The sequence below is a fragment of the Dendronephthya gigantea genome, unplaced genomic scaffold (genome assembly GCF_004324835.1).
Source record: "Dendronephthya gigantea isolate DGI-Jeju-01 unplaced genomic scaffold, DenGig_1.0 000065F, whole genome shotgun sequence".
NCBI lineage: Eukaryota > Metazoa > Cnidaria > Anthozoa > Malacalcyonacea > Nephtheidae > Dendronephthya > Dendronephthya gigantea.
In genome coordinates this window covers 996,195-1,019,128 of record NW_021163075.1, presented here as the reverse complement: position 1 = coordinate 1,019,128, position 22,934 = coordinate 996,195, and the positions used below count along the sequence as shown (strand labels likewise).

Genomic DNA, 22,934 nt, shown 5'->3' with positions numbered 1-22,934 from the left:
TTAAGCTAACCAATAGCATTTCGTCAAACCTATGGATCATGCACGCGTGATATCTGCAATTTTCGAAGTGTTGGGGAAACTATTTGTCTGTTTAATTTTGGAATTTCTTCGATTTTATTGTATAAAACATATAGATAACATTGAACCGTAGTCTGTTCAGTTATAGATACACGCTATAACGTAATTTGGGATAAGAACAAAAGTGACCACTTCTCTCGGCGGCTCGTTGCCACTTCGTTTTGTTCTTATCACAAATGACGTCATCCGAGTATCAATAGGGAGATTTAGCATGAGGACGTGAACGTCAAAGACGACGTGAAAATGGCGAATAAATGGCGTGATGCACCCAAATATGCGCATGCCACGCCATTTGTTCGCCATTTTCACGTCGTCTTTGACGTTCACGTCCTCATGCTAAATCTCCCTAGTAGGGACCTTAAGCATGTAGGACGGCAACACGACGACGACGCGGCTGAAATTCTCCTTTAAATAAATGCAATAGCAAAGTTGTTGTTGTATATTATTAATTGCACCGATTTAGTGAGTATAAGGCGTTAAGAACATTGTGTTTATGTTTAAGGACAATTAAATGTATCCGCACCCCACGTCTCGCGTGGGCTACACGCAAATGCCCAAAACATTAAAAATGGCGGAAGCCGGTGACGAAGAAATCGCTGAAAATAAAGACTAAAAAGCAGAAAGCTTTATTTTAAGGTTGGTAATTTATCGTTTGAATACAATTATATTGAAAATATAGTTAAAATCCAAATTTGTTTTTATGTACTGACTGAACATCTAAACTAAAATCAATTGTTCAAATTTTCGGTATTATATATTATATTTCGAGTTTTGACCCTCGTGCTTCGCCCTGCAGAAATATTTCGCTCAATCCTGGTCACTCTTGGTCTATAAATGCTAAATATAAATATCAGTATGCAATATACTAATTATCATCGTCGTATTTACAGTAAATTGAAAAAATCTTTGCATATTTGCAAGGCTTATCCTATAAATGTTGGTAAATATTTATTTCGTTGTTGTCGAAATATGTGTTCGAGTTCCTCGCTTTCTTCCGTCGTTTCGTTTCTTTGAAGCTGCTGGTGCTCATCGTTTCACGGTATCTCCTATTCTAATTACTTGAATTTTCTTACGGTATTTGAACTTCATGTAAGCAAATGTAATAATCTGAAATATCAACTCCAATATTTCACCACAAGTCAGAGCTGAGATGCCAATCCACAAACCAAGTTGACCTCCTATGTCAGCTAGAAGATTTGTTGTCTGAATAATGGAGGAAAAATAATATTAGCCTAAGATATATTGTATAGAACTTACTGTAAAACCGTATACATGGTAGAATTCATATTGAAGTCAATGAAGTGCATATGAAACATATTCCTCTTCTTATTTTCGCAAACGAAAGAACTTTAGAATCAGCGACGATAAGGTGATTAGTAATTATTTTGGAAATTTCTGTTTCCATGCCTACTTGGACATGCCATGTCAACTTGTGTCGTATGGAAATAAAATGCAAATATAATCGCACTCGCTGTCTATATACGTAGTAAAAAACATGTCTATATTCTATGATAACAAACATTACGAAAGAGTCACTTGATTAAGTGGTAGTTTTGCGCTATGAAATCGCGAAATGTTATACAGGGTGTCTCAAAAAAAACAAAAACTATTGATATCACCCATAACAATGTAATTGTTAAAGTTTGAATGCCTAAGCACTCTGTTGGGATAATATCACAATAAACACTCGTTGTTCCGCGGTCAGCTGTACCATTTTCTTTCAAAAGCAATAACAATGCTAATTTAAATTTAATCATATTCACAATTTTTGGGATTTAATGCAACTTATAAAACGCTAAATACGAAAAATTTGAAATTGTGAATATGATTAAATTTAATACAGCTGGTACAGCTGACCGCGGAACAACGAGTGTTTATTGTGATATTATCCCAACAGAGTGCTTAGGCACTCAAACTCTAACAATTACATTGTTATGGGTGATTTCAATAGTTTTCGTTTTTTTTGAGAAACCTGTATACAGGGTGTATAAAAAAGTACCCCATATTGAAATAAAACTTTTGTTGGAATTTGAATGCATGATTCACACACAGGTGTGTAAAAGGCATTCTAAGGTTAGGTTGAGGCTTTCAAATTAAGCGTCTCGCTTTCGAAGTTTATTTAATTTAGCGTAATTAAAAGGTATTCAAAGCTTGTTTTCAACAGGGGTACTTTTTTATACTCCTTGTAGAGAAGGGAAATATGAATTTCTATAAATATAAATTTCGATCAATATTTGTTTTTAATTTTTATTTAATTTTACAACTTTAATAGTTGTTCAAATTCTTACCCCGTAAGAAAATGATTCTTCAATAACATGATAGTTCAACTGACTGTAGAATATGTTCAACAACAGCACACTGCTACAGTAGTAGGAATTTAAATCGCAATTTTATCAACATTCTCCTTGCTGATCATCAAATTTTTTAAAGTATAACGTGTGTAATAAACTCATTAGCAGTTCAATGGACGACTTGCGCTTTAGACTAATTTTTGATCGAAGTAACAGGAAGAAAATAAATCATCACAGTCAGAAAGATCTTACTTAAATTAGTGCAAATGCAAAGTTTGAGTGGAAAATTTTTTAAAATGCGGAAAATATAGCCATGCAAAGTTGGCATGTTTTGCATACTTTTGTATTACGTGCGGAAATGTGTAACTAAATTTGTTACATACTAGCTAAGCTTCGCACGGCTTTACTTTCCGTAATTTACCACAATTCTCAGCCAAACTTGGCAGTTTTACTAAGTTTAATAGGCTCTTTCATAAAATGTCCTTTTTATCGCCAGGGTAAGAAAAGTTTAAAGTGCAAGTCGTCCATTTACTTTTACATTTTGTTTTCGTAGTGTTGTACCTCCTATTAGGCGTGGCGGCGTCGGTCGTTGATAAAAACTCCTAAAACAGTAATATATGAATGTAATCACTTTGAGGTGAATATCCGCCAATTTGAAAAAGTGACACCTTTAACACAGTTTGAGACCAAGGGCGCTTTCCTTTATATGGACCGGTCTTGTTGTATTTTAGTACAGAGAGATTACTGTTATTTTAGAATGTTTCAGGAACTCTGATCAAGGATATCGTTACCCATATCCGCCTAGCACGGGAAATGCAACTTCATTGCCTTATTCTTAATGAAATACTAAATTTCATTTCAAAATATGACCGGTCTGATATTTTTCGCCGCCTAAAGGATAGCGCCTCAAGAACCCCATCAAACACTCTCCCTAGAATTTTCCTGGGGCTCTAAAGTCGGCATGCGTGAACATACCAGGTTCGCTTTTGATGGCCACATAGATGTGCTTATCGTCTTTTCATAAACGTCTTCCCTAAAGATTTTACATAAAGTAAAGGATACACTTGAGAAAGGTTTAAAGTTCCAAAAGATTTTGTAAACCAAATTCAAAAGGTTTATTCACATTTTAGAAGCAGGATTTTTATTCACTCCTTGAAAGGGGGAAGTGAGTTTCTTAATTGTAGATTTGTTCCAAGATGAATAATTTCATGGTGGTTTTTTTAAGATATTGTGAAATCAATTGCTGCAAATGGCTAAGCTATGAATGAAGACGTTTTTAGCTATAGATTCAACATGTTATTATATAGTCACGAGATGTTATTTGGTGAAATAACCAAACTTGCCTGCATGGTCGCTTACAATTCTCGATGCAAGGTAGCTCATCTTTACTGAAAAGATATTTCACCATCTGCAAACACGTCCCTGTAAAGAGAAAATGTTTTGTGTTTCCCCTGTCATATATCAACGCTTGCACGCACGAGATTCTGACCCTCCCCCATCGAAAAAAATATATTACAATGGAGTCAATCGTACTATTTTTGTGGTTCAAAAGATTGCATGGTTTGTCTGTTGGATAGGCGGCTTCTGCGCATTTACAAATGGCTAATTGACTTTCCCCCAAACAAGAGTTCAGACATGCCTGTTAAAAAGAGATAGAAAATTATGGTGCGTTAATAGCTATATTACAAAGTTTACGGATTGGAAGAGATATATGTCAACATTTCACATCGGCAACGCAAATTTAAACTATTGCTCGCTTTAGATTAGCTAACCTGCAAAGAGTAGCGTGTAATATTTCTTTTTCTTCTGTACAAATTGTTTGGAGCTAGTTGGACACTTTCGTCGAAACAGCTCCCATCACTGAACCTGTCCAATCTCTTCATATTTGTCTGCGAATATTGTGATAGAAAGTAATGAGTTATCCGCCATCTTGGATTTTTATAGATTTGTGGGTTACGTCATAAAATATTTTTTCATTAAACAGTCACTTATTATTTTAAACCCCATAAAATATACTGGTTTAGCCACTTTAAACATAAAGATCACTCAAAAATATTACATTTTACCAAGACATTTACCAACCAAATTTGGTCAGCAAATATCGAACTCTTTATATGGGCAGTACCTTGTGGTGTCGTAAATATGGGCTTACTCTCTATTGGGGCGCAGTTGAGGTACCGGACAAAGACTTCGAAGGTGTTTTCTGATTTTTATTTCAATACTTACTATCGTTAATCCAACCGAGGTCGCCATGCCTGGGGCGACACTAAATCCTTCTTCAAAAGGAAAACGCATAACTCCTGGTTCATGCAGAACAACTCGCACACCTGCCTCCTCTGTCAATTCGCCAATGTATTCATTCTCTTCGATATCGAGTTTAAGAACTAAACCTGCGTTTGAATGATTGAATATAACTGACAAAAATGACAAGCTAAAATCTCGTATTCGCAGTTTGAAAACGCGGACAGTGAAAGTGACAATTTTTTCATCTTCATTGGTTTTGTACATGCAATACCTCAGTTTTTGCCTTTCAGCGAGCACCATTACACCGAGTTAACACCGAGTTAGTTTTGTGAATTAGGTTATGAATTATTTATGCTCCATATGAATGGACAATTCTTTCTGAATAAATGCATTCTTTCCAAATTTATGCCATACCTTGAGATGGTCCCGGTTTAGATGATTGTAAAACCCGAAGTGGGGCCTCTTTTTCATCTACGCCATCATTGAATGTGAAACAGTTGCCGTATCTATAATTCCAACTCTCAGTCCAAAACTTGCTTAGATTTCTACAGAGATCAATCAAGGAGGTGAAATATGAAAAACCCTATCGATTCAATTTTAAAGTCCGTAAGTTTAAAGATGATGCATGCTGTTCGTAATGCAACAAATGTTTTGTTTACTTCGAGTTGCTGTGTTTCCTAAAATATAATAAACCTTAAGAAATTTAAGAAATAGGATTTTCCGTGTTTCTATGCAGTTATAGGAACACGCGTGAGAGTTTGGGAGAACGAGAAAAAATCAGTGAAAAAACGAGCCCGTAGGGCGGGATTGTAGATAACGTGTGTAAAGACTACAAGATTAAAATATTTTAAAATGCTTAAAATTTGCTTACCCTTTTGCACAATCTACACCTTTCCACGTACAACTTTTTATAAAGTCTTGCTGTTCATGGCCAAGCGAGTATAGAGAAAATGGATCCTGTTCACCAATAAACGATTCAACCCTTATTCTTAATTTAGCTTCTTGGCTCAGTTTACCTTCAGGCGGGTATTCATCGAGAATATCCTTATCAGTTTTGTCTTCCCATGTACTAGCGTCATACCTGCATGTAGTAAATTCAATAAATTTATTCTACCCAGTGGCTGCAGGAGATCGTTTAGTAGGGACAATTAAGACTTATTAGCCTTTCTCACGATGACGAATATGCCGCCATTTTTGGGGTACTTTTTAGCAAAGCCGTGAGCGCATGACTTCGTAACGGCGATTGTCTTTAATTTTAGACTGGAATTATTTTTTAGATGGTCTGTTGATTAAAAAAAAATTGCTTTTCATGTTGTTATAATTTTTTAAACCCATTTGAGAAAATTGAAAGTACCCCCGAAAAACATCATCGTGAGAAAGCCAGCTTATCTGGGTATAAAAATCAACTAATCAGAAGCCAGATCTTCGACAAAACTGAATTATCATTTTTTTCATTGCATATTTACTTCTCGACACTCGAAAATATGAAGTAATTTTATTATATTTAAGCGAAAACACGCTTATTCTTTCCCAACAGTAAATTAGAATTTAAATTTTTTGCCCTTTATACTATTAGTTAGAAGAATAAGGACAAGTAACACCAGGCGTAAGATAACTCAGTTTGTCGAGACGCTTTATGACGTCATGATCTCAGATCAGCTGGAGGCTAATTGACTGATCCCGAGACTCCACAAAATATGTTTCCGGATCCGCGGAGATCAGTCAATAAAAATACGCGACAAAAACGTAGGCAAAACTAACAGAGAAACTTATCATTTCAAAAATAATTTGCCTGAAATTCAAAGGTTATACGTCACGTGATGCGATGTAGCATCACTACTTCCGGTTTTATTATGCCCCGGGGGTTAAAAGTGTTAACTCTGGATCAAATTGGTTCAAACCAATTGGTTTGAACCAAACCTGACAAACAATATTTTGAGGTAAACATTCGGATTTCCCGCCTCTCACGTGACGTAGTTTTAGCCAATCAGATTCTGGAACAAATGAACTTCTAAATGCCATATGATAATTGTTTTTATTATATACCACTTGTTAAAGTTTTGTGTTCGTAGCGTTTCATTGGTCGAGAGCGAATCACGCGAGTGACGAAATTTTGATGTCGCCCGCGCAACCCCCTGCAGAGGGAGTTCCCATGGGAAATAACAACTTCAATCACGTGCGACGCACCTGGGCATGCGACGTTTAGACTGTTTATCCATTTGAAATTATGTCTTTTATGATTTATGAATAGATATTTTGTTGTTTACCTTGTTGTTTTGTTTTTCTTTGACTAGTTGAATATAATAAAGGGAATATTTACCGAAATATTTACTCAGAAAAAATGTCTTGTGGACTCTCGACCTTCGACTTCGGTTCCACTAAATTAACTATGGTTCCACAAGGCACAAAACATAATATTTTCTTCGGTCGCGGTAAATAAGTGGTAAATAATATACAGTATATTATTGTGGTTTTTAACAAATGCCTTTTCATTTTAAAACAATTCATTCTATATTTTGAGCAGACGTGCAGCCAACAGGTTTCAGGGATAGCACAATCGTTGATCGAAAAACTCACAGACACTGGAATCATTTTAGAAAGGGATTCGATGAATCGAATTAAGTAAACATGCAGACCATGTTTTGCAATTGTGTAATCTAGTACAATCGGCCCATGGAAAATTGAAATGAATTTACATACGCCGTGTATCCAGGTTCGGTTCCAGGAGGTGGTAGATATTCCTCTTTCTTTATTTCCCGTTTTTTCCTCAGTTTAGCTGTTAACGAAGAGTTTAGCAAGATGCGTTAAGGCCATGTTACACGGTGCAATTTTTCTTGCAACTTGCAATGAAATTCTACTTTTAAGAGATGTAAATTTGGCAACCACGAAGGCCTGTTCACAACATAAATTTTGTCGGGTCCGATTCACTTCTAATCGATGTTTTATTGTCCGTTGGCTCGCAAAGTACCCGGTGTCCCCCCCAAAAAATACTCTGGGTTGATTCAAAATAGTTTTTATGTTATAGTTGTATTTTTGATGAAAATTCATTGAGATATTACTTCTCAAAATCGGTACATTATTTCGGGTTGCCTCTAAATATAGTAATAATATCATACTAATTATATTTCAAAATGTCTATATGGAAGGAACCTGCTAGAAATATAAACTGAAATAATTTATGAAATTATATAGGAATTACACTCACTTTTACTTTTACTTTCAGCGGTAGAACTGATAGGTGTACTCGGTTTTTCAGTAATAATACCTTTGCTCGGTTGCGTGGCACTATAAAAAGTCTGGATCGGTTTTTCAGTACTGTTAACAAGTTTATTTGGATTTGGACTTTCAGTCATATTGGTCATTCCGTTTCCTTTCGTCTCAGTTTTAGTCGAGTCGCTAACGGTTTTCTTTTTGTCCACGTAATAATAGGTAGTGTTAAGCTTGAAATTTTCCACCAATTTCCCGGGCAGCATTACCATTTTGCTCCTTTTTATCAGGTTCAAGTTGCAAATCGTGACGGCAGGAAATTTTAGTTTCTGAAATTATATAAATAATAATATCAATACATTTTTACTGCCAATCATGGAATCGAAAAATAGTACCCCCTCGAGAGTATACACATTCCCTTGGGAATGCAATATTTCACCGAATACCCCTTTTGCATTATAGTCTACTTTTGATCTATGCGAGGAAATGCAATAAACATGATCATTGAAATGAAACGAGCGTACTGAAATTAATGGAAATGCGAAGTTTGGTTGCGAAATGTTGTAAAATGCGAAAAATATAGCCTTGCAAAGTTTTCAAATTTGTATACTTTTGTTTAACGCACGGAAATTGTTACCACATTCAGGCCAAAAATGGTAACAATTTCCGTGCGTTAAATAAAAGTAGCTATACATATTTGTAAACTTTGCAAGGGCATTTTACGACATTTCCCAACCAAACTTTGCATTTTTACCAATTTTGGTACGCTCTTTTCAGCTGTGCTGATTTGATTGCATGGATAAAAAGGTAGTCTATGCTGCAAAAGGTCTATTCCCTTCTATCTATAGGTCTATTGAAAATTCTGGCCTCTAATTGGTCTAAGCGAATTATTCAAAATGGCGCGAGTTGTTTTTGTCACAGTGACAGATGAAGAAATACCGTATTTTAACGAAAATACTGTAACTGAAACCTCAAAATAAGTAAAAAATAGGCATAAAGTTATTCTTAAGGCAATAACTATTTCTTACAGCGCTTTTTAACTTCATTTTGCGAAAACATTGTTTTATTTGAATCGCCGAAATACTCTCGAGGTATTTTTTTACGCTTGTAAAACATGTACATAACTTACTCAGCGATATTCACTTCGCCTGCGGCGAATAATTGTGAAATAGTTTAACACTAAGAAATTTGCATAGGTTTGCATTATTCCAAGTATCATAGAAAAATTAATTATAGATGATCGAACAACATTCATTCTATATCATATACCTTCTCAAAGGTAACAGTCACAGATGTCTGTACAGGTCGTGCTAGATACAATTTAAACAGGTCAGATACTTGGTAGACGAACATTCCAGTTGCGCCCAAAACAGCAACGATCCAGAATATTCTCCAAGCAATTGACGTTGCAGCAACGAGCCTTGCAAATCCATGTCCCGTTGTATAACCCATGAAATCCACCAAAATATCACGAAGTGATCTTTTCCTTTCTGCCTCATTCTTTTCGTTGTCCATAGTGTTGCTTGCCTTTGTTCTATTCGACGAACAACAATAATATAGAACTTGTTTGATTCTGCATCACAGAGACATCGTCTAAAGGCTTCTGAAATCAATGGGGGCAGTGAACAAGAACTTATGAATACGTTTCCAGCTAGGTTGTAATAAATATATCAGTGCGAAATTAGTATACCCTCGCCCCTCGCGCGAATTAATAACGCAGCGATTTTCGTCGAGGATAATTATTTCTGATTAATCACTTAACTTACTGTAATATATCTTTGTGTTTTAAAAAAATTAAGTACTTATGAAAAACGACGCTTAATCCCCTGTGGTTGCTTACAGAATTCAACCTAGTTGCCTATAGACATTATATAGCTACTTCAATTTCATCTATAGCTACTATATACACGAATATAAAAATAGACGTTCTTTGGTATAAACTTTAAGGACCGTATTTCTGAAATTATAGACTACAAGTACAACCCTCAATTGGTTATGAACAAATTTTATTTTTACTACTTATTTTTATACCCCTCAAAAGGCTGAAATATATGCATAACAACCCAAAACTCGTTTCATTAAATGTTTCATTATTTGTGTATGTAAAGATGAGATTACAATCACATCTTGACCGACTAAGTTATAGGCTCTAAGCACTGTAAAACAATGTGCATCAATTGCACTTCTGTTTCATGACAGTGCTTTGATATGTAAACTTATAAACTTGCATGTAAGAAGATTTTGGAGGATTTGGGAAGGGTAATTGATCCTAAAATGTTTCAAATTTTTTAATGAAAAAAGAAGTCTTCGCCTGTTCAAAAGTATAATTTCAAATAATTATCAACCTGCATATCTCTTTGAACTTTAGTTGTCCTTTGGTTTAAGATTTTACGCTATTCGTTCGACTATCCTGCTTGGAAACGCTTTATTTGTCATTTATACAGTACTGTTCAGAAATAACCTAACAAAAACCGCGGTTGATCAGGTCAAACTTCGGTCTGACCGCGGTTGAATCGAGATCCTATTTTTTTCCTCTTGCGGTCGTCTGCGGTTTCAATCGGGCGACCGCAACCGAACTGCAGCCGCAGTGTTAGTTTATTTTTGGGCAGTACTGTTTAAGCATTTGTGTCCAGTTATTTGTAGCGAAATCAAAATCCTAGGATACTTGTAAAATTTACCTTACCTTGTATTTATTCAGAGTAGCTACTATCGTTGCGTAGCACCGTTTTATCTGTTTACGAGGAAACTGATTTTGGCCAATTCAATTAAAGCTGTCCTACTAAAACATTAAACCTTTTGCTTTATTGCTTAATGAGACTCGTTGTCTTGAAGGTTTGGCTTCGTAAGATTATCTAAGAAAAATCTCACAACAGAAATAAGTTTCCCCCTCGAAGTTTAAGAGAGCCTGTGAGGTGATATCATAAGTCCTTGTGCGGCTATATTTTAGAAATGACAACTTGAATTACATCAAAATATAAATAGTCGGCTTCTTCAGGTACTTTAGGTTATTTATTGAAGATATTAAGCACGTACATGTGCATAATATGCATGAGCACCGCGTTTTTAAGTGTGATGTAGACCACCTAGAAACTATATAATTCAACCACAGTATATATCTGTTCTTGGTCTTACCTATTGGTTTGAGATAATTGTCAGGATTGTCAGCTGCTTTATATTAAAAGTAGTGTCAGCCGTCGGGAAAATAATCGGAGAAAATGTTCCAGATATATAGTGCAAGATATATGTGTCGCCTTTTTAATAAAATAATACGTTCCGACAATTGATTTGTACTAAATTAAAAAAATTAATTTTATACCCTGCAGGTGATTGGAGAATAAATAAAATTAGGATCCGATATTAAATCATTAATGACGATGACTTTCAAATGCAAATTTTTTTTAAATTTTTTTCTTTATAGCCAAGGAAATGTAAGAAAATGTAATAGTAAGATTAGGTCACTAAAGCTATAACGAGAGGATATTCACCTGTCTCCGTTGCAACTTAAATGAACTATAGACCACCAATACACTGTTTGAGCGAAATTTTATTGAATCATTTGTGCAATGTTTATACATGTACGTATTATCCCAGTTCGGTGTTGCTATTGAATTATGCCCTCAACATGTCACTCACCCAGCTCGGTTTTCAAATAATTTTAAAGGATATATATATATATATATATATATATATATATATATATATATATATATATATATATATATATATATATATATATATATTTATCACATACTTGTGCCTTTATCAGGGCGATAACAGGGTGATATAAAAACGATATCGTCACTGATATCGCTTTTTGTCACTGATATTGCTTTTTGTCCCGCTGCATTTGCCGCTGTCAAAACAAAGATGGCTGACTCGAGCAGTTCGAGGTTTGTTTCAGTCGATGTCGATTGCTTTATAGAAGAAAAAGAAGTATGTGATAAACAGGTTATCACAATTGGGACAAGGTGATATCAGTTTTATCGCTTTCAGGACGATATCATAAATGTCCCTCGTTCGCTGCGCTCACTCGTGACATTTATGATATCGTCCCTCAAGCGATAAAACTGATATCACCTCGCCCCTCATGTGATAACCTATACATATATATATATATATATATATATATATATATATATATATATATATATATATATATATATATATATATATATTGTATATATATTGATATGGGCAACCTTAATGATAACGACAAACTAAGTCAAAACGTCAAACACGTAGTGCAAGCAAATGTGCCGTAAAATGTGCAATATTTATATGGTTGTTATATTATCTTCGTTGCATTGCATTAAATTACATTAAATTACATTAAATTACAATAAATATCGTTTTAAATGAGGCGTATATCTCAAAGAGCAGTAAAATGTCAAAATCGTTGTTTTTTCTTGTTTAATGTTGTGTTGTAGTTGACATCTGGACTTTCTTTTTCTGTTTTCGTTTGCATTGGAGTTGCTGGTGTTCATCATTCCGTGGTGTCTCCTATTTTAATCACACGATTTTCTCTTCCACTTTTGCACTTCATGTAAGCGAAAGAAATAATCTGAAATAACAACTCTAATACTTCAACACAAGTCAGAGCTGAGATGCCAATCCACAAACCAACTTGACCTCCTATGTCAGCTAGAAGCTTTGTTGTCTGAAAAATGGAGAACAAATATTACTATTAGCCTAAAATATACTGTATAGAATTAACGATCTTCCGTGGCCCCTGCGTAAATATACAACGATAATTGGGGTATGTTTATTCATATATTCAGTTCAGCCCGACGGATTTCATTTGTTAGTTTAATAGCTTACAATAGGAATCCGTCGGGCAGAACTGAAGATATGAATAAACTCAACCCCAATTACCGATCTAGTTACGTCCCTGCTAAAACCGTATACACGATGGAATTACGGAGTAAATAATAAATACAAAATTGGGACTAGTGCACGTGCCCACTTTTTAGTGCACATGCTCTGCAAGTCCCTGTGATTGAAAGTATAAACAGTTCTGTAAAATAAATTTATTTGCGTTAAATGCTATATAGATGACGACATATTGAAGCTTTAATTAATCGAAAATGTTTAAGCAGGCTTCTTACCAAGAAATCCAAGCCATTTTAATCATTTCAGGCACTTGCCGAGCATGCGCAGTCACTCTTCACTCACGCGCACTACCATATCTACTATAACTACCATTTGCCACCTAGTTCCATCTGTATATCTTTTATTCTCTGTGTAGAAAAAATCTCTCTAGGTATTAAGTTGGGATAGTTCGCAACTTTTGTGTACTAACAGGTCTGTTTCTATGATATTAAAAATGATCAAACAGTCACTTGATTAAGTTGTAATCATGCGCCATGGAATCGTGAAATGTCATATATAAAAGAAGGCTTGCGTTAAAAGTTTTATGAATAAAATTTTGGTCGAATTTTATATAATTTTACAGCATACATACTGACCGTTAAGTTATCCTTACCCCATAAGAGAATGATTCTTCAATAACGTTATAATTCAACTGAGTGTAGAATATGTTCAACAACAGCACACTGCTACAGTAGTAGGAATTTAAATCACAATTTCAGAGCTGAATCAAATTTTACTCGTAGATTTTATAGTCATATACCTCCTATCAGGCGTTTCTATGTTGGTGGATCTCAAAATCTTCTAAAACAATAATAATTATATGAATGTGATTAGTTTAAGGTGAATAGCTGCAATTTGAGATAATGACAACAAAGTTTTCAAAGCTTTGGAGGTTTTTTTGCTGTTTTGAGACTAAGGCCTTTTTCCACTTGGCGGAGTTTTACGCGCGGAGCGGAATTTTTTCATTGTCTACGCGCTCTCATGCAGAACAAATGCATGTGAGAAAAACACAGAAAAACTTCGAACCATTTCATTGGAAGTAAAAATTCAGCCTGGGGTTCTAAACGTCCACGTTCGTGAAATTCCGACGAAGGCTTGTCGTATATATCTATTTTATTAACTATCACATTAACATACCATGTTTGCTTTTGATGGCCACAGAGATGTACTTATTGTCTTTTCATAAACGTCTTTCCTAAAGATTTCAAATAAAATGCACGGTCAAATTTTATCCGAGGAAAGATAAAAGTTCCGAAAGATGTTCTTCTTTGAGGAAGGAGAAAAGTTCCGAAAAAGTTCCGAAAGATGTTGTTCTTTGACAAGTGGCATATAGCTAATAAAAAACTTATTTACCGAGAACTCAGAAATGTTTTGTAGACCCTCGACCATCGATATTTCTGTTAATTATATCTTTAGTTATACTTTATGTCTGTCATCTTGCGCGAATAATATTTGTATATTATTTCCTCACATGTCGCCCCATGGATGTTGCATTTCCGCAGCTCGTTACTGGGCATTTTCCCACAGTCTTAATTACGATTGAAAGAGCCAAACACGAGTTTGGGATATTTTGAACTAGGGGTTACAATTACCCCTAGCCATTTTATTAATAAAATGACGTAATATTTATTAACTTTAACAGAACTGATTAACTATATAACTTTACATATTTTTCATCACATTGTTTTGCCCAGTAAGGTGAGGGTAAAATTTACAATAACGCCCCCCCCTAGCCCCGAATACCATCATAACCAGGTTCGTTGATGCAGGCATGGGGAGGAGGTGGGATGTATGAAACTGTTTAGAATAGTTTGACTTGCTTCGCCAGCTGACTTTAAGCGACTAACTTGAAATGTTTATGAGTGTGTCTTATGATAGCACCCTGAAAATAATCTAATTGTTCCATCTGTTAAATTATTTGCCTACAGCTAAAGTTTTATCTCTTCAGAGCAGATTTCCTCCACCCCTTTGGCAGAGTTGCCCATTATGATAATGAAACAAGATGACAGACATAAAATTCCTATTCGCAGGCAAATATTATATTTATGAAACTTGTCAAAATCTTTGGTAGTAATTCGACTAACCCTCTCTACTACCACCCGATCCGCTTAAGTGATTATCACGTAATAATCTGAGGTCGCTCGACTAGAGGCCAGAATTTTCAATAATCACCTTTCTAATTATACGAAATTTGTAATGAGCCTTTAAATCGAAGTGTCGCGATGTTATCTGGTAAATTGATAAGAAACAAAACCTGCCTGCATGGTTGCTTACAATCCTCGATGCAAGGTAGCTGATCTTTACTGAAAAGAATTTTCACCCTCTGCAAACATGTTCCTGTAAACAGAAAATGTTTTGTATTTCCTTATGAGATTCAGCATCTCCTAAAGGATATATTACAATTTGAGTAAAATCGAACTTTTTTTACTGTCCAAAAGATTGCATGGTTTGTCCGTCGGATAGGCGACTTCTGTGCATTTACAAATGGCTAATTGACTTTCTCCCAAACAAGAGTTCAGACATGCCTGTTAAAGAGAGATAATTAGACAATTATCGTGCGTAATACTAATAGCTATATATAGCTACAAAGTTTACGGATTTGAAGGGAAACTCTGTTATAACATTTTACAACATTTGCAACCAAATTTGAATTATTACTTGTTTTAAGGTGGCTCGATACAGATTTCAAAAATTCCATCGTTCATCACTTTGACACGTTCAAACAACGCATTTTTATGATTTATTCCAGTGATATTCGGGGTTTTATTTATTTTGATGTTTCTACTTTTGAGTCGTATTAGTTTTAGTAACAAATCGTCCGTTGCTATGGCGACATACGTGTACAAAATTCACTCCAAAATGACCAATTGCCTCGGATAGTTGGAAAAAAAGCACGGTGACCCCCAATTTTTTTTCGTTCATTATTTTACTTGGAAGAAAAAGTAACAATTGGCAAAATATAAAAGAATTCTATAATGCCACATTTTTGAAAAATGTAAAATAATTTTTTTTGCCATTATAGAATTTTTTTATATTTTGCTAATTGTTTAGTTTTTCTTGCAAGTAAAATAATGCACGAAAAAAATTGGGGGTCACCGTTTTTCTTTTACAACTATCCGAGGCAATTGGTCATTTTGGAGTGAATTTTGTACACGTGTGTCGCCATAGCAACGGACGATCAGTTACTAAAACTAATACGATTCAAAAGTAGAGACATCAAAATATAGAAAAACCCGAATATCTCTGGAATAAATCACAAAAATGCGTTGTTTGAACGTGTCAAAGTGATGAACAATGGAATTCTTGAAAACTGTATCGAGCCACCTTAAGATGCACGACTATGCTTTTCAAACCTGCAAAGAGTAGCGTGTGACATTTTCGTTTTTCTTGTACAAGTTGTGTTGAGTGAGTTGAATACTTTCATCGGTACAGCTTCCATTGCTGAACCTGTCCAATTTCTTCATCATAGTCTGCAATCAGAAACAGTCTATGTATCCTAAGATAAACACAAAATATGGACTTTGTCCAAGGTGTTGTGGAAATACTGGACAAAGATTTTCAGAATGTTTCAGGAATACTTTCTCAATACTTACTCTCGTTAATCCAACCGAGGTCGCCATTCCTGGGGCGACGCTAAATCCTTCTTCAAAAGGGAAACGCATAACTCCTTGTTCATGCAACACAACCCGCACACCTGCCTCCTCTGTCAATTCGCCAACGTATTCATTCTCTTCGATGTCGAGTTTAAGAACTAAACCTGCGTTTGAATGATTGAATACAACTGACAAATGTTTTTGTTAGCACAACACACCGGCACTTTACTCATACGGAATCTCATCTCCATTGTTTTTGCGCATGTGCTATTAATACGTCATATCATTCGAGAATCAGCGAGCGCCGTTGAAACCGGGTTAGCACCGGATGTTTTTGAAGAGAAACCTTAATTCATTCAATTAGCAGCCTGTAGGATGTCAAATTTATACGTCTAATTCGAAACAGAAAGGTTTAAAAGATGTTTTTTAAATAGATGTCTTTTTAACAATTTCAGCTAATTTTAATATTCTTAAATAGTAAAACTTAAATAGTTGACTTTTAATAACTTTAGTCAAATTAGATATTGTACGAATATTATTAATTTTATTCCATTCTTGTATATGCTAGTTTGAATTGTCTGTTGTGGCTAGATCTTAAATGTAAAGAGTTTATAATAATAATAATAATTTTTAAACGCGTCAATAGATAATGAGATGACAAGCCTTGTTATCATCTCATTTCCTGTTGCTTGAATTACATTTGATACGACCATGTCCTATTTTAATGGATTTTTGGTAGACAAACTATCCAATTTTTAAAAGTAATATTAATGCATTCTTTTGAAATGAAAGTCATACCTTGAGATGGCCCTGATTTAGATGATTTTAAAACCCGAAGTGGGACCCCATCTTTATCCATCCCATAATTGAAAGTGAAACAGTTGCCGTATCTATAATTCCAACTCAAAGTCCAAAACTTGCTTAGATTTCTACAAAGAGATCAAGTATATGAGGTGAAATATGAAAGAACTCTTTCTATATTTCGTAATCTAAGATGGTACACAGTCCGTTATGCGGCAAACATTTTGTTTGCTTCGTGCTAGCTGATGTACGTGTTTTTTAAAAAAACATCAACTTTCAGAATATTTTATACCAAACTGGTTCGCTAGACATTTAAATAAATATGAATTTCAAATTTTGAAACGGAATAGAATTTCAAATCGAGCCCTAAGTTGTTTTCAACAAACGTCGCTGCAACTCCATAAAGTACTATGGGCCGCGACAACAGAGGCTAGAAACAAGGTCCTTCAAATAAACAGTTCAAATCGTATGTCTTTTAAACAAAATAAACGAACGCAATTTTCTTTTTCGCCAATTGAGTGACAAAGCAAGTTGATAGCCAATCAGATCAGAAGAATGCTCATGTTCAATCGTTTTTGTAATAAATTGTTTGAAATATTAGCCTTTTTATCCCCGCGATTGTATTTCAGCGGGAACTCCTATTGCCAAAAAAAAATTTCTTATGCTAGACAGCATCGATACACCAAAACCACGGGATGAAACGTCTGGAAAATGTCAAAGCCGGGATCTAGGTGTCCATGAAGCAGCATTGTCCGCAAAAAAAGTGGCTCTCGAATTGCATGAACCTTAATTATGGCATTCTTTCCTTGCTTTAGAAACTTATTTGGAGGGATTTTGTGTTATTTATGGATCAGAATTGACGAATATTAACATTGATTTGGACTCAGTATTGATGTGAGGCTGACGTGGCTATTAACTATTTTGACATGTTTTTTCGACTTCAAATACGAAGGTTAGTAGCATTTGTGGGGAATATAGGCGCGCTATAGTTTATAGCGAAGAATGTTTACAAAAATGAAATGGCTCAGGAACCTCGAGTTTGAAAGCATATGATTATACGTTTATTTATGCAGCAAATGATGGCGAAGATATTCAGGATATTGATTTGATGCAGAGCCTTTGGCTTTTGGCATAGTGTTAAAAATATTTTTAAGGAAAAAATGTCATCTTAAATAGATTTCTTTAATTCAATTTGTCCGATATTTCTATAATATTAGGCATGCGCGCCATTTCTATACTATAAGGCATGCATCAAATCAATATCCTGAATATCTTTGTTGTATAAACTGTACATAACAATTGTGAAGACTACGAAATTAAAGCCTGGTTAATTTCATCACTCGCAGCGAGTCATGGATCTCTGTTGTCGGTTGTTACCGACGCATAAAATGTTTGTCCGTGGAAAATATATTCTACTTCATTGGCCAGCGGCAATGGATCGCAGAGCACTGCCGACTGTCTGCGAGTGATTAAAGCCAGGTTTAAATATATAAATATATGAATATGATTTGCTCCAAAATAATTTTGGAGTTGCAATACAGGCAATAATATAGGCAAAAATGTTCTCCGTGTTTACCACACTTACCCTTGACGGGCATGGCCTTGGCACTCGTAATGAGTGAGCTGGTGAGGGAAAGGGACAAATTTACATTCTTAGATTTGAATATGCCCGTCAAGGGTAAGTATGGTAAACACGGAGAACATTTTTGCCTAAATATATGAATTTATAAAAAATGTCGTTACCCGTGTGCACAGTCTGCGCCTTTCCACGTACAGTTTTTTATTAAGTCGCGATATTGATGGCCAAGCGGAAATAGATTTGGTGGATCCTGGACCCCAAGATGCGAATCAACCCTTATTCTTAGCTTTTCCTGTGGGCGGAGTTCATTTATAGGCGGGAATTCGTCGGATATATCCTCGTAAGATTCATCTTCCTCCAATGAACTAGTGTCGTACCTTTAGAGTAAAATCAATATATACTCTATCCGGTGGCATCGGAAGATCGTTTAGCAGGTTGGGGGAAGGGGGAGGTGTCGCAATGTTAATGCACGGGTGATTCTTTCGAGGAAGTACAGGAAAACTTTCAAGATCTTAGTATCGAAGGTCATTTAAATATAAGATTTTGCACGCGAATGAGTCGTATCAGATTGATTATCTTTAAGGCGATTCTCGCCTCTTAACTGAAAGTTAAGCGGTGAATCACTCGTACTTTATAATCCTTGAAATGGTAGGTGAATTGAAATATACTTACCAATTAGTGTATTCTCCTGGTGGTACAAATTCGTCTTCCTTAATCTCCCGTTTTTTCCTTCCGATAACTGTTAATGCATGGAGATTTTGGCAAGAGAGTTAAGGTCTATTCGCATAATCCAATTTGTTGGATCCAATACACTTCTGATTGATGTTTTATTGTCTGTTGGAAAGTTAACTTGGATCCGACAAAATCGGATCGCGTGAACAGACCTTTAGAGAAACTGGTTGCAAATACGCATGCAATAGCATTATCTCTCTCAGATGAAGGCCATGAAAGGGATTTAGATTTATGGATTATACAAATTTATTATACAGGGTGTTAATTAATTTTTATGCACGAAGATATTAACAAATGTTTTACAATGGAGTATTCGAAAGCAATATAGGTTGAAGGGAATACATTTTTTTAAACGTAAACACAAATGTCTCGACAGTGTGAAATAAAGTTAAACACCATTCTGCAACGTCGTTTTTAGGCCATTTCTTTCGTTTTTCCCCGTTGTTTTATACAGGGTTCAGCATTTCTTAAATGAAGTGGTTTTATCTGCCATTTTGACAAAAACTCGCCGCCATCTTGAAAAATCCGCTTAAAGGTCGGTGATTATTGTGATAATGAATTACTATTTTGCAGTCTTCAAAATGCTCATCACTAATGCAATTTTGCCTGTAATTTAACTCGAAACTATACTATTACCATGTTATCAAAATGTTTATGGTCGGAACCTGCAAAAAACTTAAATATGAAATTATATAGGAAATTAACCTTACACTTACTTTCAGCAGTAGAACTGATAGGTGCACTCGGTTCCTGGGTAACAATAACACCTTCCGTGGTACTAATCAATTGCGTGGAACTCTTGACAGTCTCACTCGGCTTTTCAGTTGTGTTAAGCTTAAAATCGTCAAACAATTCTAATGGCAGACTTCCCATTTTGCTCTTTTTTATCATGTTCAAATTACAAATCGTAACGGCAGGAAATTTTAGTTTCTGAAAATATATAAGGATACCAATAGGTTTACGGTAGCGAGGTAATCCTGCGATGGAGAGTACAATTCGGGATTAATAGTATACGAGTGATGTTTGAAATTTAACGAAAATTGGACGAGCCGTCAAATATCACAAGTTACTTGTTTATTATAGTAAAATCGTACAACTTTTGTAGCGTTTCATCGCGATTTTTTCGGGCGTAATTTTCAACGCAAACGCGATAGTTTCTTGTAAAAATACAGTCCTGCCAGACTTTTATCGATTATTTTCTACTTTTGGCAGTATTTTCGTTTACCTTTCTGGCCTTTTTAAGTTCCATTAGGGTTGTTTGGTTGGCATACGAAAAACTTATTCCGCCATTTTGTTTATTTTGTTTATTATATCATTAATTATATTTAATATACAATCTTCGTGCATTGGCCTCAATCTACTCACGCGTTTGTTGAAAATCAATCATGTAGTTTCTTGTTGCCTGGCGACAGATAATTAAAATCTTGGTTTATTCGCAATAAGCCATTAAAATCGTGGTTTATTCGCAATAACCCATGCATGAAAATCGTGGTTTATTCAAAAATGACAGCCTGCAACGAAGCTTGGATCTTCAATGTAGCAATCAATGAACAGATTCGGCCGAGTGCAATATTGAAATTTTTCGTTCGTTGTATGGTCAGCAAGTGCGTTTACTTGTCAACAAAACATTCACAACAGTCTCTAACCCTTAAATACATGATCATACTATACGTTTTATATCATATACCTTCTCAAGAGCAACAGTTACAGATGTCTGTACAGGTCGTGCTAGAAACAATTTAAACAGGTCTGCTACTTGGAAGGCGAACATTCCAGTTGCGCCCAAAACAGCAACGACCCAGAATATTCTCCAAGCAATTGACGTTGCAGCAACGAGCCTTGCAAATCCATGTCCCGTTGTATAACCCATGAAATCGACCAAAATATCACGAAGTGTTCTTTTCCTTTCAACCCCATTCCTCTTGTTGTTCATACTGTGTCTTGCCTTTGTTCTATGACGAACAACGATAAAAAAGAACCTGTTTGATTGTTCATCACAGAGAAATCGCCTATAAAGACCAAAATCTAAAATCGATTGCTTTTACTGGCTTTGAACATGGATATATAAATATTGCTCTGCTTCAAATATCGCTGTTGCTGCGCCATTTAACATAAACCTTTGCATGGATCATCAATTTCTACGAACAGCATATACAGGGTGTCCCAGTGAAAGGCTCGAAAGGTCGAAACGTGGAGAAGTGTTTTTTCTAATTTAGGCGGTTATTATGGTCCATTAAAGTTTATATCGAAGAACATCTTTTTTTATAATCGCTTCTATCTCGCTTTTAAGCGTAAAGCTTAGAAAATAGCGTAAAAAGTACAATCTTTATCTAATACTAATAGTTTATAATACTAAAGTTTATCTTATAAAGCACTGTCAGGTATTAAAATCACATCTTGACCGACTAAATTGTATATACTTTGAAGCAATGTGTATCAACTTCAATTTTGTGGAATGGGAGGAGTACTGTGGGAAGATTAAGACTTTTTGGGGTCGCCTAGAAGCGCAATTCATCCTAAAATGGTTCAAATTCTTTAAGGAAAACAGAAGCCTCGCATGTGCAAAAATAGTTTCAAATATTTTTTCATCTATCTTTAAGTCTTATGCTGTTGTCCTTCGATGTGAGATTTTACGCTATTCGTTCGACTATCCTACTAGCAAACGCTTTATTTGTCATTTATTTATAAGCATTGATGTCCAATAATTTGTAGCAAAATCAAAATCCTACGATACTCGTGAAATTTGCCGTGCTTACCTTGTATTTTCGAATAGTATCGTTGCGTAGCAGCGCTTTATTTGTTTGCGAGGGAAATGTGGCCAATTCAATTAAGGCCGTCTGCATTACCAGAAATTAGCGACAAATTGGCTGTCCCTTGTGCACCAATTTGCATTTCATTAATATAAAATGGCCTTCGAGTTTTACTTTTGCCTCGCCTCCACTTCTGGCTATGGTCGTAAGTGTCGTGAACATGTCAAGGCATGATAGAATATTTCTATTTGTGTGCAGTCAACCATGACCGATTTGAATACAGATCAAGTAAAGACAAACTTACAACCGGACGTAAAATCGTCGGAACTACATCGGTTGTGCACTTCTTGCCGACCTCTAGGTACAGCAGCTGTTTAGGAACGTTTTGTTAACCGAATATTTTAGCAGCTGTTTAGGAACGTTATTGTTACCAAATATTTACCTTAGGTATTTCGACAAACATGTATTAAGTTGTTACTGTAGAAGAAGCATTTCAGACGTATATAATATTAATATCTACTAATTTACATGCCAAGTCAAGCATTGTTTTGGTTAAGGCTGCTTTCCACTTACGCGTTTTTTTGCGCACCACACGTACACGCACGCAAGATTTAAAATGCTTCTAAATTTTTATTATTAAAAATCTAGGTCAATAAATGCACACTGGGATGCATGATAAATGCAGAGAACTAAGTTCTTTCGATTTTTTTACTTAGTTTTTTGAAAGATAACATATGTAAGGATTTAGACTTTTATATTTTAAAATATAATTAAGTACTTTTTTACAGAA

At 35.3% G+C, this 22,934-nt stretch overlaps 2 protein-coding genes across 2 annotated transcripts; both read right to left on the bottom strand.

Moving 5' to 3' along the window:
- Positions 1-767: 767 nt before the first annotated feature.
- Positions 768-9,380, bottom strand: LOC114530716 (degenerin deg-1-like). Its single transcript, XM_028552322.1, has 13 exons — positions 9,090-9,380; positions 7,819-8,149; positions 7,314-7,389; positions 5,485-5,694; positions 5,028-5,158; positions 4,596-4,759; positions 4,142-4,258; positions 3,903-4,008; positions 3,713-3,791; positions 3,345-3,402; positions 2,931-2,971; positions 2,367-2,439; positions 768-1,281 (listed from the first exon to the last, which is right to left on the bottom strand). The coding sequence occupies exons 1-13, from the start codon at positions 9,333-9,335 to the stop codon at positions 1,105-1,107; spliced, it is 1,809 nt and encodes a 602-aa protein (XP_028408123.1). The 5' UTR covers positions 9,336-9,380; the 3' UTR covers positions 768-1,104.
- Positions 9,381-12,303: 2,923 nt separating this feature from the next.
- On the bottom strand, positions 12,304-21,327 carry LOC114530715 (amiloride-sensitive sodium channel subunit gamma-like). The gene is made up of 8 exons (XM_028552321.1): positions 21,082-21,327; positions 20,111-20,324; positions 19,335-19,401; positions 18,827-19,039; positions 18,669-18,706; positions 16,283-16,446; positions 16,043-16,159; positions 12,304-12,477 (listed from the first exon to the last, which is right to left on the bottom strand). The coding sequence occupies exons 1-8, from the start codon at positions 21,325-21,327 to the stop codon at positions 12,304-12,306; spliced, it is 1,233 nt and encodes a 410-aa protein (XP_028408122.1).
- Between the last annotated feature and the right edge of the window lie 1,607 nt (positions 21,328-22,934).

Bases quoted from the DNA above. Each gene is read 5' to 3' on its own strand.
- LOC114530716 (XM_028552322.1), bottom strand. From the start codon at position 9,335: ATGGACAACGAAAAGAATGAGGCAGAAAGGAAAAGATCACTTCGTGAT. The intron at 5,695-7,313 runs GTATGTAAATTC...TACTACATGCAG, and splicing joins ACCGAACCTGGATACACGGC to GTATGACGCTAGTACATGGG. The intron at 4,009-4,141 runs GTTAGCTAATCT...TCTTTTTAACAG, and splicing joins TTACACGCTACTCTTTGCAG to GCATGTCTGAACTCTTGTTT.
- LOC114530715 (XM_028552321.1), bottom strand. From the start codon at position 21,327: ATGAACAACAAGAGGAATGGGGTTGAAAGGAAAAGAACACTTCGTGAT. The intron at 19,040-19,334 runs GTAAGTATATTT...TTTACTCTAAAG, and splicing joins CCAGGAGAATACACTAATTG to GTACGACACTAGTTCATTGG. The intron at 12,478-16,042 runs GTTTGAAAAGCA...TCCATTTTTCAG, and splicing joins TCACACGCTACTCTTTGCAG to ACAACAAAGCTTCTAGCTGA.